We start from the raw sequence: 16,219 nt of genomic DNA, 5'->3' as shown, positions 1-16,219 counted from the left end.
GATCTCTCATGCCCCAAGAGGACAGACTGACTTTCCGAAAGCTGTGGCCCATATACCCTGCACCATTCCATTTGCAGTTACTTTGGTATTAGAGGAAGGCAGAGGACTATTTGCCTGTGATTTTCCTGTTCACCCCTGATTTTCCTGTTCATATTATAACCTGGTTAACAACGAGGTGGGTAATGTAAAGCCTTTGGGTTCCTGGCAGAATCTTGGCTCTGTCACTTACAAGACGGTGAGGAGGTTGTGATATCTCTTTTAAGTCTGGGATTCCTCATTTCTTATGGGCCCCTGTCACGCTTTAGGAGATATGAAGAGTGCTTAACATAGTGAGTGCTCAGTGCATAGTAACCTATGCTCTTATAGCCATCATGATCACTATCCCAACTATTTGATGGGAAGGTGACAGACCAGTTTTCTCCTTGTGGTAGCTGGTGCTAAGGGCTTCCTTATTCAGAAGCACCCTAGATGCTGGAGGTGACCGCGAGTGGGTCTGAACAGTGACTGAAACCTCACACAAGTCTGCTAGGTTCTTTCCCTTCCGCCAACCCTTTTAAACCATGGTAGTCACTGCTTGAAATGCCACTGTTATTTTAGACCTCTGGCCCCTTCTAATGTGCAGAGTTCCCTAGTAAAGAAAACACTTGAAGCTGCTCTTAATCATTGGTATTTACGTGTCAAAAAATGTCAGGTCCTTTACAGAGTCCATCTTGCTCGAGTGGAAGAATAACTTTCAGGCAAGAAGAGGGGTCTTGTGGTCTGAGGACAACTGTCTCTTTAAAAGCCTGATCTAGATTTGGTTTCAGTTGTGACTCTGCACATCATAGGTACACCTGGACTCCAGCTTGGGGCATGTCTGGAAGACATTCCGTGTGAACCATCCAGTTCCCTAGAGGTGCTGTGACCACGGCAAGTTAAACCCTGCTCCTTACGCAGTTGGAACCATAACCCTTGAAAACCAATACCGTTCTGTCTTTTTGTTGTTGTTATCTCATTTGGGTGAATAAACCACAGTGATCTAGTTCATGTGCAATGACTTTGTTTGAAGAACTCTTCTTGAGTCAGGAGTATCGGTCACCATTGAAAATGCACTGAACTTAGGCTTAACAATAAGGAAATAACATAGTTTAGTGCTCTGGCTTCAGAAATGGCACAAAAATGGAATGGACAAATATGAAAAGTAGATAATGGATCCACAGTGATTTAATTCTTGGTGATATTTTCATTTTATGCAAATACCAAAAGAAAAAAAAAACCTGTCTATTTGAAAGAAAAACAGGAACCAAGAAAAATATTTAGTGTTTGATCAAGCAAAAATCCTTTCACACATCTGCCAAGAGAGTTAAAACAAATAGAGATGTTAAATAAAAGGCCCAGGTACCAAAGAGCAAAATTTAATGAAAGCCAGAACTGTTAAGTATGGATTCCTGTTGAGAAAAATGTCAGTCTCCTTCAGTTTTCCCATTGCTCTATTTTTAAGAAAAGTGTAGTAAAAATACATAATACAAGTTAACTTTTTTCTTACTTTTGTTTTCCCCGTCACCCCTCTGTCAATGAAAAACATCTTCTGCTGGAGTCTTGGACCCCTGCATAGCATACACACTCATTTCTAGCATAGCTGATCTGTTACTATCAGCTCATGTTACTGGTGAACTCAGTGGCTGAAGAGGCATCTTACCAGGCCAAAAACAAAATATTTTTGAAGCATGTTGATTGTAGAGGGTTATTTCGAACTCCTCTGAAATGCAGACTCCATAAAGGTGGGTCAGATCAGATTCTGCAGTGGTAGGCTAAGGGTTAGGGAAAATCTGGTGGGAGGACAATGGATGGGGAGCACACCAGCTGGGCAGTATCAAAAAGTGACAATCCTTCTCGAGGGTCCTGCTTCACGTACCATGCCCACATTGACATATGAGAGACTGAATGACACTTGAATTGAGAGGGCAGAGCGTTTGATTTGGGGATGGTTCTTTGCTATGGCTGATGAAAGGAGGAAGAGACATACAGCTGGTGGGGGTCCGTGGAGAGAATCCACATATGAAGCCAGTCATGCTGCATCTACTTGGAGGCAGGCTCCAAAACCTTTAGTTTGTCCATTGCTAATGATGATCCCTAGCAGAGAAGACTGGATAGAAGTTGGGGGGTGAGGGAACAAGCCAGAATGCGGTTTTCAGTAAATGCTGATGACACATGGCACACTCTAGGTGATGGTCATGCACCTAGGAGAGAGGTGCTGGAGAAAAGGAAGCTGACTGCACCAAGAATGAGAGTTGGGATCTCCAAGAAAGCCAGGTGCCAAGATCCCAACCAAAGTTGTAGTCAGCCTAGGCTTCTCTCCATGAACCCTGTCACTTCTCCAATCTTGTTTTAGTTTCACACTATGGGCACAATCCAGTGATTCTAGTCATTGGATTACAGCGTTCTCATTCTGTCTTAGCCAGGGGAAGGTTGGCCTCTTCAAGTTACAAGTTGGGATCAGAGATCTTAAGGTCTCCCAGTGTTGTTATCAACTCACTCCATCTCCCTATCCTTCAAATCATTCAGCCTTGGGCATTTCACTTTCCAAAGATGACAGTTCATCTGACCACCTGATAAAATAACACTCATACATGGACATAAAAACTCAAGTTCTCCAGGTCACTAAAACCCTAAACTTCACACTTGGTCTCTCACTCTTAGGACAGGGCACACTATAGAAAGTTCTATTGCTTGTGGGCTTGGATGAAGCTTCCTCTTCCAAAGTTCTTCCATCAGCTTTTTTTTTTCTTATTTATTTATTTTTTTTGCATTTAGCTTGTATAACATTTCCCCCACATCAGAGGCTCCAAGGAGAAAGAGTCTACTCTACAATGGGGTTGCTGCAGAGGACTATCAAATGAAAAGTGAGAATCAGGGATGAGAGTTTTCTGGATGTCAGCTATTCCCAAGGCTCAACTTGGTTTAGGAGGCCAGTTGCCCTTCAGCCACCAGAATGCCACTGGGCTTGAGCATAGCAGAAGGACATACTCCTCCAGGCTGAGCGTGACTCTATGACAAAGCATACTGTTCCACCTAGGGCCTGTGAGATGGCTGTTACACATTCAAGGAAGCTTTATCTGAGTCTCCAGCAATAACTTCGAGTCTTCTTCTGACTGCACATCTGCCTTTACAGCTTCTTTGCCACCCAGGGTCTGAGTTGCTTCACACATGTTTTTAACTGAGTCAGTGCCTGGGCAGTGCCCTGTGTGGAGAGGCAGCCCACTCCTTCAGCAATGTTGGTCTCCATCCATGGCTTGGGGCCGAGGTGTGGAGGGGATTTGGAGAGCTCCCATGATGAATTCATTTGAAGATTGTTGTTTTCCTTTTGCTTGCCAGTCAGGTGGAATGAATCTTGAAGCTCCAATCTGAAAACTAAAGTGGGATGGGTAGGGAGTTGGGAGTAAGAAGGAAAAGGAAGGGATCTAACAGAACCTGCAAACCATGGATATTAGTAAGAAAGAAAAATAGTGCACACACTAAGACACATGAACAACTGAATGAAAAGAAAGCAGTACAGTTTCCTCAATAGTGCTCCAGTGACACAGGCTCTATGTGACAGGGTTATTCTCCCCTTATTGCCGTACAGTGTTACTTGTCATCCTCACTTAGCCAACGGAAAAAGGCAAAAGAACATCAAAAAAGGAGAAGGGGCCGCAAAATGGTTTCTTGATTCTTCAGGAAAATCTGTTGAATCCTCCTCCTCATGCTCCTGGTGGTTGGTGGCGGTTGTGTTTCATTTTGTTGTTTTTGGCACTGAAGGGTGTGGGATGGAACTGGGGGAGCCTGGGCATACTCCCCGAGAGGGTCTCCATCTGCTCCAGTTACAATCCAGTGGCTCCCAAGGGCATCCCTGAACTGTGGCTCATGCAGGGGATCGATTGCATGGACTTGGGGAAGTCATGGCTGACTACCCGGCCGTTCTCTCCACTCCCGGCACCGCTGGCTCCTGCCCCACTGTTTCGGGGGAGCGTCGATGTCCGTATGGCTTCATTGATGGATTGCTGTGGGATCAAACAGAAACCCTTTTCAGGAGGACCGGGGGTTCTTCCCCAGGTCCTTGGCAATGACTGACAAGGAGAATGAGTCAACACTGGGCTTAAAATGTCACTCCAACTCTCCTCCCTACCCAGCTTGTTTTCTAATCTGTAATGCTAATCCTGACTTCCTGCGAACTCACAGAACTGTTACCTGGCTGTGGACTAGTCTGATTCCCCCTCTGGACCTCACGTTCTCTAAGTTTAACGAGATGTGCTGGATTGGGTGATCTCTAAGATCCTTCACCTTCTGTGATTCCTAAAGGTACGATGGTTCCATGGTAGTATTGATGATAATAAATGTAGCAACATGACCAAGTAGAAAAGCTCTGGAAATGGGGTTTAGGAAACTTAAGTTTTAGCCCTAATTCTGACATCAACTTGCTATGTGACTTTGTGCATTGCTCTCTCTCTAAACCTTTGAAATCTCCATGTTTGTTAAAGTGTATTAGAGAGAATGGTTCTATACTGCATGAAAAAATGAGTTGAAATGTTACACAAAATTGATGGTATATCATTGTTCGGTGAAAATTTAAAACTACTTATGATTACTTCTGGAAAAAAATGTCATCCTATCTCTAGCAGTGTGTGTTAAGAGAACATAGGACTTGTTTGACTAATACAGTGTGCATAATATAATAGGAAAAAAGCCTGTGCTAAAAAAATGAAAATGAATTCCAAAGATCATTATCTGTCATCCACTTCCCATTAGCATGTATAACCTGTACTTCTACCCTGACACATCAGATTGGTGCTACTGATTTGTGAAAGATTGTGACTTCTAGAATGTTGGAATTCTAGATGTCAAGAGAGCTCCAATGATCATCCCAAGATGAGATGAGTTAGACAAAATGATCAAGACCAGAATCTGTGATTATAATCATATCCTATTAGACAAGAGGAAGTGTTCTTTACTGAGTTCCTTTGGAGAATTAAATTTATGACCAGAAATCCAAACCCTCTTCCTGTCACCTCCAACTTCCTATTAAAAGATACCCATAGAAATTTTGAGGTAGGACGTAGTTTCTTGGTGAAAATAAACACGAAAAATTGTCTATGAGTTTAGAGATTTCTTTCTGTAAGGCCAGTCTATCCATCCTTCAAGACTCAATTTGTTCCTACCTCTTTGAAGTTGTCTTAGACTGCCCCAGCACGGCCTGCCCCCCATCCTCGCTAGTTCTCATACATTATACACTTGCTTGCAATGATTCTGCTTCAGGTATGTAACTTCTGTCTTCTTTAAGAGAGCTAACTGTCTGGAGAAGGACAAGGGCTGTGTATTCTCAATCCTTAGCTGCCTGCCAGCATGCCCAGCATGTTGTTAGAGGCCCAGTAGATATCTTTGAATATGTCTAAGAAAAGCCAAACACATAGGGCCAGTCTTAAAAAGTTGATGGCTTCCTCCTTTGCATATTGGCATGATTCTAGTGATCAGAGAAGTAAGTCAATCTCCTGTGGCCTCATGGACATAAACAGGGCAGTTTTGACCCCGTTGTTATTCTTTCTGCTACACTATGCTTTGGGAGGATCCTCTTATTATTGGTAATTCTGACAGTGTTTTAAAATAGTTTTTCTTTTAAAAAAAAATTCCATGATTCAGACAGATCTGCCCCATATGATGCTCCACCCACATGGGTTCTGTCTCCTCTTCAAACTCCTGGACATGGTGTATTTACATTCTGCCTGCACTGAAGAGGAAGTGTGACCTGGAGAGCATTCTTCTAAGTCAAGGTCACATCACCACCTCTGTGCTGCTCTATGGGGGAAATGTAAAAAGAAAACAGGAGGAATTCATGGTGACTTGTTCTCACTTTTACATTGTTGAAAAGAACTTTTTATTTGGGTGTGGGGGCAGTGTGGAACCTTCTATGAATTGGCTTGGGATGTCTATGTTCTATGAGTTTTCTCTGCCACACTCCTTTAATTAAAACAAAAAGTTTAAAGTTCATACAGATCACCCTGGGCTTTGTTTCTCAAAAGGTCTCACATATTTCCATAATATCCCAAAGAAGTCAGTGGTACTTGACATATTTATTTTAAAGGAGAAGGCTAGTGGCATAATCAGTATTGGTGCCTATGAGTCTGAGGTAACTAAGCCAGGCATGTAGCTAGAACTCTTCAAGTCATTCAGGATTGGTTTTCATGAAAGCTGAGGGGTTCTCAATGGTCAGTGACTCCATACTCCTGTTGATGGTGGGGGTTACCTGCTTACTGGTTTCCTTTCTAATCTCAGGAGAAGGAATGAATAGAGTCAAAATGGGAGTGGGAAGCATTGCTGAAAATGACCATTTCACTAGTTCTCAAACTTGGCTGCAGGTTCTAGGGGTTTCAGAGGAAGAAACACTGATGTCTGAGACCTGCCTCAGGGATGCTGACTGAATAGGTGTGGTGTGTGGCCTGGATGTCTAGAGTTTCAAACCCCCCACCCCCTCCACCCTAGGTTATTCTAGTATGCAAATAAGGTGGAAACACACTGGTCTTAGTTGATTTCACTTTATAGAGCAATTGAGGACTTGTCACTGACTTGCTTCAAGTTACAGTTATCTGTGACCTAGGGTCAAAGTGAATGAGCCCCTGCCTGTGGGCCCTCCTCCCCCTGGTAGCTAACACGTTGGAAGCTGACGTCCTCTTTCCCCTTGCCTCTGGGAACTGTGGTTCTCCCCTGTCCATCCTTGACATGCCAGCCATTCATCAAGTTCATCTTTATAAGTAGTTGTTTCTGAAACAGATACTCAGGGAGAAAAGGGTGAGTGAAAAGTCTAGCCTCAAAGTCCTGGAGTTGCTGCTTCAGAAACTCATTTATCTATCAGTGATGACACCCTAACTTTTCAGCTACTTGCTTTTCTAAGAAAAGTCTGCCCAGCCTCTGCACATCATAGAACACCCTAGTAAAAGCTCAGCCCTTGGTGATGCCTTCTAGTCAGAGGGACCACCTGCTGTGGAGGATGCACCTCCTACCCCCCCACCCCCGACCCCCGGCACCCATGCCTGACCATGTACCTCAGCTGCTCATTAATTCCAGGGAAACATGCAAAGCCTTGATGGCCGTTTTCCACACAACCTGTGTCAGCACAGCCACTACAGTTATGAAAAGTCAGCGCCTCCGGGGGTGGGAGCGGCTGGGAATTATTTTTTTGGGGGGAATAATGTGGTAGATAATAAAGACCCTGGTTAGCCTTAATATCAGTTAAAGGCTCAGGTTTCTGTCTGTTTTCCCAGGCACAGGAGAGGTACAGGGTGTCTGAGAGTTTATTCAGTTTGGAGTATGTCTTAGATTTGAAAATTTTTTTTTACTGTGTGACAGTTTCAATTAGGCTAAAATGTTGGTGTTGCCTGAAGTCCCTTTCTGAGCCCCCAGATCTTCCTTGCTCTCCTTTCTCATCAGTCTTCCTGTGCCCAGTCTCCCTGGCCTTCCTCTTATGTCTGGGCAGGAGTTCTGGTTTTTGGGTCTGTGATCCTTGTGCCTCCTTTGGTGACAACCATCGTGCCCTGGTTAACTCCTTCTCTGCCTCAAGTCTGTTCAACATCACTGTTTCAGGGAAGCCTCTTGTCCTGCCCCTGACCCCATTCCCTGATTGGGACTTGACTGCTGTGAGCATTTTTCTTCAAACACTCATTGAACATATATTACACATTTGCTTATTTTCTGTCTGCCAATTAAACTCTCAGTTTCCTGAGAGCAGAAACTGTGTCTGGCTTGCTCCTGACTGGATCCTGAGGGCTGAGTGATGCCTAGCAGGCAGTGGTGCTCCATAGTCTTTGTAGAAGAACTGCCTGCAGGGTGCCTTCCCACTGTTTCTGTGATACTTGCTCTGTGTCCCGCTCATATGACATCAAAGGGGAAAGGGTCTCAGTAATGCACAAGCCAAGGATCATGTCCCATGGATGGCCCACACAACTAGATCAGACAAACCTAAGGAGAAGGACTGCATCTTATTTGTCTGTGTACTGTGGATGGGGTTTTGATGGGACCTAGTAGGTGATAAAAATTATCTTGTTGCCCTGTGGTCGGGGTGGAGAGAGAAATTGATGACGAGTGACTTGGCTGGTACCAAGAACCCAGGCTTTGCAGAAGCCGAATTGGAGATCTCATTCCTGTTCCACCAGCTCTGAGTTTATTGGAAAAACTACTTAACTTCTCTGACCCCCTATTTCTTCATCTGTAGAACTGCAAGCACAGGGTTAATGAAAATGTATAACAAATACTTTGAGCAGGGAAGTTACTAAAAAGGTATTTTTCCTTTTTTCCTCCCTTTCTTCTTTCTTTCTCCTTTCCTGCACCCTCTTCTTCTCTTTCCTCTCTTTTTCATGTAGGGTGGGGAAGGGCTCCTTAAATACTGTTGAGAAATAGGAGGCTGATTGTGAACTAGGTTTAGGGGCTCAAGGTCTTAAGAGTTGGCCACATACTGTAGTTAAGGGAAGAGACAAGAGGGAAGGTTCTTGCCAAAGGCCTTGAACACTGTCAATGTAGTCCTCTGTGTGAAGGTGGAGGCTGCACTTTTGAAAAGAGCTAATCTGCCTTTGGAGCAGGCAAAGTACAGAATGATAAAGAGAACTGCAAAGCAGCAAAGTCTGAGAGGCAAGCAGAATGTGTTCACTTATCTCCTTTGGATAAGAGAGGGGTTGATGGAGCTCTGAAAATTAAGGACTGGGTTGACTCTTAAGGCCCATAAAGGCATCTTTTCTGTAGGTAGAAGATTAAAAATTCTATTAGGAGTCTTATTGTGTTGGGCAGAAGTCATGCCAACCGGTGGAATTAACTATAGAAGATTGTGATGGAACAGCTTGCATTAATGATTCTAAGAGATCCTGATGTTGGCTCTTGAGAAATTTGATATCTTCCTTAGAAAGGGAAGGGAGAGAATGTCTCCCAGAAGTTATGGTATGACTCAGTTGACTTTCTTAAGAATTCTTGTCTTTACTTGCATGCTGTGACCTTCAGTGGTGAAGGTCAATGTTATACAGGTTTAAGAGGATCTTTGTTGTTAGCCACCCTGGTACCACCACCTGGCACTGACCATGATTAGTAGGATATGGTCATCCCATAGGAAGGGCTGGAAGTCCAGTCCTGCTTGGGCATGTCTGGTCTCATCAAATCTCATCATGGGGCCAAAAGCACATCAGGTGATATGTGTGCTTCCTGGCTGGGTGGTTCTGATGGTTGTGTTTGCTTCACCTAACAGCAGCTCCTTGCATTGCCTCACCCTATCCTCCAGGAGATTTTCTTTGGATACAATCCCACATTAATCTAACTAACGCTTACCCTATGTATGTGGGATGTCCAAAGAGAAATCAGATACAGCTTCTTACCTTAGGAAACTCACAATCTCTATGGCTTAAAAAACCCTAGGACATGTAAGTAGGGGCTATGAAATGAAAGTCTTAAGGAGGCTGTAGCTGGCCATTAAGAATATATTTCTAGTTAATAATGTAATTCTAGTAATTATTATTTACTTAGGGCTTACCATGGCCCAGGCATTTTGCAGAGCCTTTATATCCACTTTTTCATATAATCCACAACAATTTTTATAAGGTGTATATTGGGTTGGCCAAAGGTTTGTTTAGGTTTTCCATATGATGTTACTGAAAAACCCAAATGAACTTTTTGGCCAGCCCAGTGTTACCACTAGCCCCATTTTATGAAAAGGAGGATCAGAGAGCTATTGAAACTTGTTCAGGATGACTCAGTTAATGTGCAGAGCAGGCAAGATTTGTGCTCAGACATTCATTCTTCAGAGCCATGCTGCGCTGTGTTTGAGGGAAGTTCCCTCAGTGAGCACCAGGCCAATCCTGGGAGCCTGGTTTCGGTTATGGCCCATGGGGGAGGTTTTGGGGGGTTGTAAAGGTTGTGCTCACCTAGGTCTTCTCCTTTTCCACTTACTGCCTCTGAAGTAACCTTTCTACACTTTTGAAGGGTAAGATAAGAGTCTTTAGACATATGTTTTGAATAGGGTAGGCAAAGACAGCCCTTCAGGTTCTAGGAGACCTTGTTGTGTCCAGCCAAGCTCCTTGGAGGTCTACACTGGATTTAGAATCTGAGGTCCATACTTTTGCTGTGCTTTGTTCTTTCTGAGAGGACCTGAACTTGGATGAACTGGTCAAGGGTGGGATGGAGGTGTTCCTAGGTCCCTGACCAAGTACTATCACACTACCGACCCTTAATTACTCCATGTGTACATCTTGGGAAGTTGACTTTGGGGTTTCCCTAGTGGCTCAGATGGTAAAGAATCTGCCTGCAATGCAGGAGACCTGGATTCAATCCCTGAGTTGGGAAGATCCCCTGGAGAAGAGAATGTCTTCCCACTCTAGTATTCTTGCCTGGACAGAGGAGCCTGGAAGGCTATAGTGCATGGGGTTGCAAAGAGTTGGATGCAACTGAGCAACTAATTATGGGACAGAAGACAGAGAGAGGCATTGGCTTGCATCAAGGCACATGGGTGGGTACACATGGAAAGCATGAGGTGGGTGGCTAGAGTATGGAGCATGTAAGGAGAGCAGATTGCCTGGGGAGGGGAAAGTAGGCTAGAACTATGATGTGGCAATGTTGAATGCCAGGACAGAAGGCCCTCCGCTCTCAACTCCCACTCCCTGTGTACAGAACTCAGTACAGAGTTTCCAAACAGGGGAAGCAAATGTCCAGCAATGTCTTCTCCAAGAGGGACCTGGAGGTATATGTAGGGTGGGTGCCTAAGGCAGGAAAAGGGTTGGTAGGAGGCTATGGCTGTGATCCAACAGTGGGTATGCTGAGTCTGGGAGCGATTGCATGTTGAAAAAAGGGCTTCTTAGGGCACATTCTGGGAGAGAAGATTCTGTCAGTGAGTCCTGTTAGTCCACTCAAGTCAAAATAATAGCCTAGGATACATTGCTCAGAATGACTGTGCTTCTTGCCACTTCTGTTGGTTTGAATTCCACTTGTCCTTCCTCTTAATTTCTGGTTCTTCCCGGAAGCCTTCTCTACTTTCTCCCTCCTATATATCCCTATAGGTCTTCCTATCTATGCCATAGTTTGGGTCCCTGAGTAGATTTTCTTTGTTAAAAATGCTGAAGGTTACAGATAGTATCATAGTCCTCTCTGCCCCCTCATGATGTCTTGCTTGTAGTGTTGCTCACATGAATAACATTTCCTTGCCAAAATATTTTCTTTTTGAAGCTAAATGATGACAAGTGAGGGGTCTTGATGGTCATTTAGTCCAGACTCCCATTGGATACTTTGAATCTATACATTTGTCAAGAATTATTCAGCCTCTACATGTATGCCTCTAGTGATGGGCTGTGTGTTACTTACTGACACAATCCATCCCATTTTGGGATAGCTCTGAAAGAAAAGTAGATCTCACTTACTGTGTTCACATCTGTTCTCTGTAACTTTTAGTCATTAGTACTTGTTGTATATTTTGGGACTCCACAAAACTGATCTGTTTTCTTTCACTCCCAAGAATTCGTCATGTTTTTATGGGCAGCTCTCATAACTTCTATATTTCTTCTCTTTTTGAGTTAGCTGCCTTCACTATATTTGATGTGGTTTGGGGTCATCAGTTAATGTGCTTACCTCTCTGCCAAAGTCCATCTTACTGTATGATGGCCAAGAATAGACCTACCTCACCCGGCATGGCAAGGTCATCCACCTTGCAGAGGGAAGATGCCCGCTCTGCTGTTTTGGAGCTAAGCTGCAGTTAACGTGACCTCAGAGAGTCACTGCCAAGAGTGACCGTGAGGCAGTCACTCTTGCCTCTCACTGCCTTGAGTGTCCACTCAACCCCTACCTTTTCATCTCACCCCCCATCACTGGCTGATGCATCTGCTTTCTCAGGCCTCGTGTTTACCCTGACACATGCCAACATCTCCCTTCCTCTCTCACTGCTGCCTCTTTCCCTGCCACCTTCCTCATAACCTAGCTCTCTGTCATCCCCTGCCTCAAACTGACCGCCACCTCCCATCACTCCCCACCCTTTCTAGCAAAAGGGACTCCCAGGAAACCCAGCTGTATCACAGAACAGGTTAGGAAAAAGGTCTGGGAAGACGATGCCACCTTCATCCGCTTGGATTCGCTACGGGATTTGTAGCAGAACTCAATTAAGGCAACCAGCATGGCGAGTCCAAGTCCTCCGATCAGGATGTAGAACACGCCCGCCACATTGCTGAGGCTGAGAGCACTGGTCTTGTCCTAGGAAGAGGAGGAGGGAGAGGGGAGGGGGAAGAGTCCAATGAGCCAGGGGGCTAGAGACTAACCAAGCAGCAGCATTTTAACACACATACACTCAACCCCATCACCCTCTTTAACATTCATAATAGTTGGAAAGGCTTTGTATATATTGACAGAGTGCTCAACATTCCCCAGGAAAAAAATGTGTGCCTGTGTGTATGCATGTGTGTGTGTGTGTGTGACAATTCTCTGAGCATCCCTGATTATATTTAGTTGATAATTAGATTTCCATCCTCCCCAGTGCCTGTTTTAGGGTGGGGGATGCCACAAGAAGTCGGGGCAGTTTCCACCAAGATCTGCACCCCTGAGCTTACCCCATTCTTTCAGGAAACTGTGTCCCTTCCTTTTCAGCCGAATTCATGCCCCCCCACCCCCTCAGTTGCTCAGCAACACACTGGCCTTGCTTATTGTTTATGCCTGTGAGCATTTTTCTGTGAGTTGGTACTTAAAGTGAACTTTCTCCTAGATGTGCATTTGATTTCAATTTAATAAGACAGTTATTGTATGTATAATAAATATCAACCAATGTATACCTTTAACTTACTGTGCTGAGTCACAATGAAGGGAAAAAGAAAACTGGGGGGCTTGGAATAGAAAAAAGGCACTGAGGTAGAAAAATGGCTCCATTAAACCCTAATAATTATGCTTAATTGGAGTCATTTTTCTCATGGAGGTGCTTGCTGAAAAACTCCGTAGGCAGATTCAGATAGCTGAATTTAGAAATCTCTGTTGCCTGGGCTAAAAGATCTTGCACTAGTTCTGAATGGGCAGGACCGGGGAGCAGGGTACTTAATTCCTAGGGTCCTGGGGACAAGCGTCCATGTCCAGTAGGAAGTGGACAGAGCTCATTTCGCGGAGCCTGAGAAGCAACATCAGTTTGTGAGACCATCCCTGAGTTCTGTCACTTCTAATGGGATTCGAGTTGGGGACTGAGGGACAGCATCCTCCTAGTTGGTGAAAACAAACAAACAAAACTTCTGGTTATGGGGGAGGGTAATGACCTGGGGAGATCGACTGTGTTAGTACCTCAGTCGTGTCCAACTCTTTGCAACCTCATGGACTGTCGCCCACCAGGCTCCTTTGTCCATGGGATTCTCCAGGCGAGAATACTGGAGTGGGGTGCCATTCCCTTCTCCTGGGGATCTTCCCAAGCTAGGGATTCACTCTGGGACTCATGCCTTGCAGCAGATTCTTTACCATTTGAGCCACCAGGGAAGCTGACTTGGGGAGAGGGGGATCAATTAAATTCTTGACTCAGGCAAAAAAACATCTTTAGATCTTGGAAGCAGACTCATCCCCAGATGCCATGGTGGCTTGAACATCTTGGTTGATATTGTTTGCTCAGGTTTAGATTTCTCATCGAATTAAAATGAAATGCATGCCTCCTCTGGCACTGGTGCATAGCCGTGGTTGGTCGGTGGCACTAGGTAGGATTTTATATCTCTCTGTGTGTTCTTTTTCAGGTGGGGTTGTTGGTGAGTCATGCAGAAGGTGAGCTGTCGTACCCTAGGGACTACTCTGAATCTGGGTATGTGGAAAGGGGTCAGCAATTGACCAAGTCAGTGGCCTCTGCCCCAGTTCTACTTGGTGCATTGTACAGGATTCAGCTCGGCTGAGCTTGGGGACCACAGCTGGCAAATAGCAGCCTCCCTTCTCTCCCCAGAAGCCGCCTTGGCTGGCAGAGCTGTTGGATTATCTAAAGCATATTTCTCTGGTGGCTTCCTGTATTGCTAAAGCAGATGGTTCTTGAATATGGTTACACTTGGCAAGGTGTAGCCTGGCTTTGGAAGTGGTGGAAATGATTATTGAGAGGGGTAGAATTTCTCCTGCTCTGGTATCGTGGCCTGACAAGGGAAATATGCAAAAATGAGTTTGGGGCTTGGTTCAAGAGTTGGCTGAACAAGTAAATTCTCACTTGGCTTGGTTTTTCAGAATGCTCAAAATGTCTGCCTCTTTGGTGTTTGTGAGTTCTGTAGTTCCCCTGGGAAGTAAGTCTTTAGAGTTTTTGGAGGACTTATGATTTATAGAAGTTCCTACAAAGCTCTCCTGTGTGGGCAGGCCTGGGGTGTGGTGGGGAGGCACATTACTGTATTATCAGCTCACAGCTTGGAAGAGAGTGGTTGACAGTGAAGCTCGGATGGAGTGGATGGGGAACTGGCCTGTGGGGAGGTGGTAGACAAGAAGGCTAGGAAGAAAGGACTGAGTGCTGTTGACTTCACCAGCTGATCAGCCTTTCAGCAGCTGAAGTACATCTTGCCTCCTGGTTACCAAGGCTGTTTTTGTTTCCTTCTTTATAGTCTTTTCAAGTTTACTTTGGTTGTAGATTATCTTCAAGGATAAGGGAGTGGTGGGCACCTTTTTTGGTTACTATCTTCAAAAAAAATCATAAAAAGCCATCTTCCTCCCTGACTGTAGAAGGTGGACTGTCCATTTGTGATACATCATGTAAGGAAGGAGGGTCAGATCTTCATATGGAAGTGGGAATAGGAGGCATAGTCTGTGTATCTGCAGGAGGAAGGTCCAGTGACTGAGTCTTTGTATCTGGAGGTAGAGAGCAGCCTTCACTTCTGAGGGAGGTCTCTGGCCCATGGGGATGGCAGTCTGTGTTGGTGAGGGGACATATGCCATACAAACCAAACCAAGAGGGCAGTCAGATGGTATGGGCACTGCCACCTCTAGCAGGACACAGTGCTATGGATCCTTCTTTATGTTGACACAGTCCTGGGAAGACCTCTGGAATCAAGGGAGCACCTGAGTCACCAGCAGTATCAGAAAGAAAACTTAGATGAAGCATTACCATCTAAATTTGGCACAGTGTGATAGGGTGTATAATGAAGGGCTGGTGGGTGTTGGCGTCTTCTTGGCTCATGTAGTTGAGGAGTTTACATTTAGGCAAGGTTTCTAATTTCCCTTGGGTGTGCCACTGACTTTGATAGCACCAAATTTAGTTCTTTCGAGGAGACCCAAGCCATAATCTTCCATCAAGTTGCCTTTACCGACTTTCTTTGACTTTGTCTGTTGGAATATGATGAGGTATCCTGGGGCAGAAACAAAACTTCCAGTTATTTAAGGATCAGAACTGTGATTCCTCTGTCTCCACATCAGAGGGGACTTTTTCACTCCTTTGTGCACAAACAGCCATGTTCACATTTCATGAGCAAGCTACACGCTTCCCAACTTTGACTGGGGAGAGGGAAGGACAGAACCCGAGTCTCCCGAGCGCCCCTCTGGGAGACCCCATTCTCCCCGCATCCCTTAGCAGCTGCACTTCCCAGAGCCAGGCAGCTTGCTGGTGGGAGTGAAGAACTCACAACTTGTCTTCCAACAGGAGCAAGGAGAGTGACAGTACCAGGAAGAATGACAGGCAAAAAGAAAAACAAAATTCCATCTTTCAGAGTTGTTGGGCTTGTTGTTATGGTGATGAGCTCCCCCCTTCATCTGTTCCCCTTAACCTATTGTCTTGATTTGCTGCCTTCCCCATGTGCAAGTGATATTTTCTTCTTTTTCATATTTTTCCTTGCTCTTCCCACGTATTGGGGGACTGTCCCAGACGCCCTCTGTGTTTCTGAGCCAACATCCCACCCAGGAACATGAAGATGTGATTCTTCATGAGGAGGGTTGAACCAGGTCTGAGGCAGAGAGACTTGATGCTTTTTAATGGCATAAGTAGAAAGTTCTAAGGAGAAGCCAAGGCTTTGGCCATAAGACTAGTCCCTCCCATGGATACTGGGATGCCCATTCCATGAAGTCTACTAAATCTGGACCAAGCTTCAGTTTCTGCAGATGCTCCCATTCCTTCTATCTTCCTGATGTGAGTTTGAACTCCCCTGAAGTAAAGGCTGTAGCTTTTGCTCTCCTCTGCCTTCCACAGATTTTCTGATGTGGGTACAAATGGAGTGTTAGGGGTGCCTGCAATCCATCCCAGACTGGATCTGTAACCTGACTTTGCCTTTCGTGTCCATGA

At 45.0% G+C, this 16,219-nt stretch overlaps 1 protein-coding gene across 2 annotated transcripts in view; it reads right to left on the bottom strand.

Moving 5' to 3' along the window:
* Positions 1–1,185: 1,185 nt before the first annotated feature.
* Positions 1,186–16,219, bottom strand: part of GRIA1 (glutamate ionotropic receptor AMPA type subunit 1) — a 348,888-nt gene continuing 333,854 nt past the window's right edge. Inside the window, exons 15-16 of one of the 2 annotated variants that reach the window (XM_002689318.7) lie at positions 12,082–12,216; positions 1,186–4,040 (exon numbers count right to left, since the gene is read on the bottom strand). In XM_002689318.7, coding sequence (XP_002689364.2) covers positions 3,840–4,040; positions 12,082–12,216 — 336 coding nt within the window. In that variant the 3' untranslated portion in view covers positions 1,186–3,839. 2 annotated transcript variants of the gene reach the window in all.

Source organism: Bos taurus, chromosome 7 (genome assembly GCF_002263795.3).
Source record: "Bos taurus isolate L1 Dominette 01449 registration number 42190680 breed Hereford chromosome 7, ARS-UCD2.0, whole genome shotgun sequence".
In the NCBI taxonomy this organism is placed as follows: domain Eukaryota; kingdom Metazoa; phylum Chordata; class Mammalia; order Artiodactyla; family Bovidae; genus Bos; species Bos taurus.
This window is presented reverse-complemented; position numbering and strand designations above follow the sequence as displayed.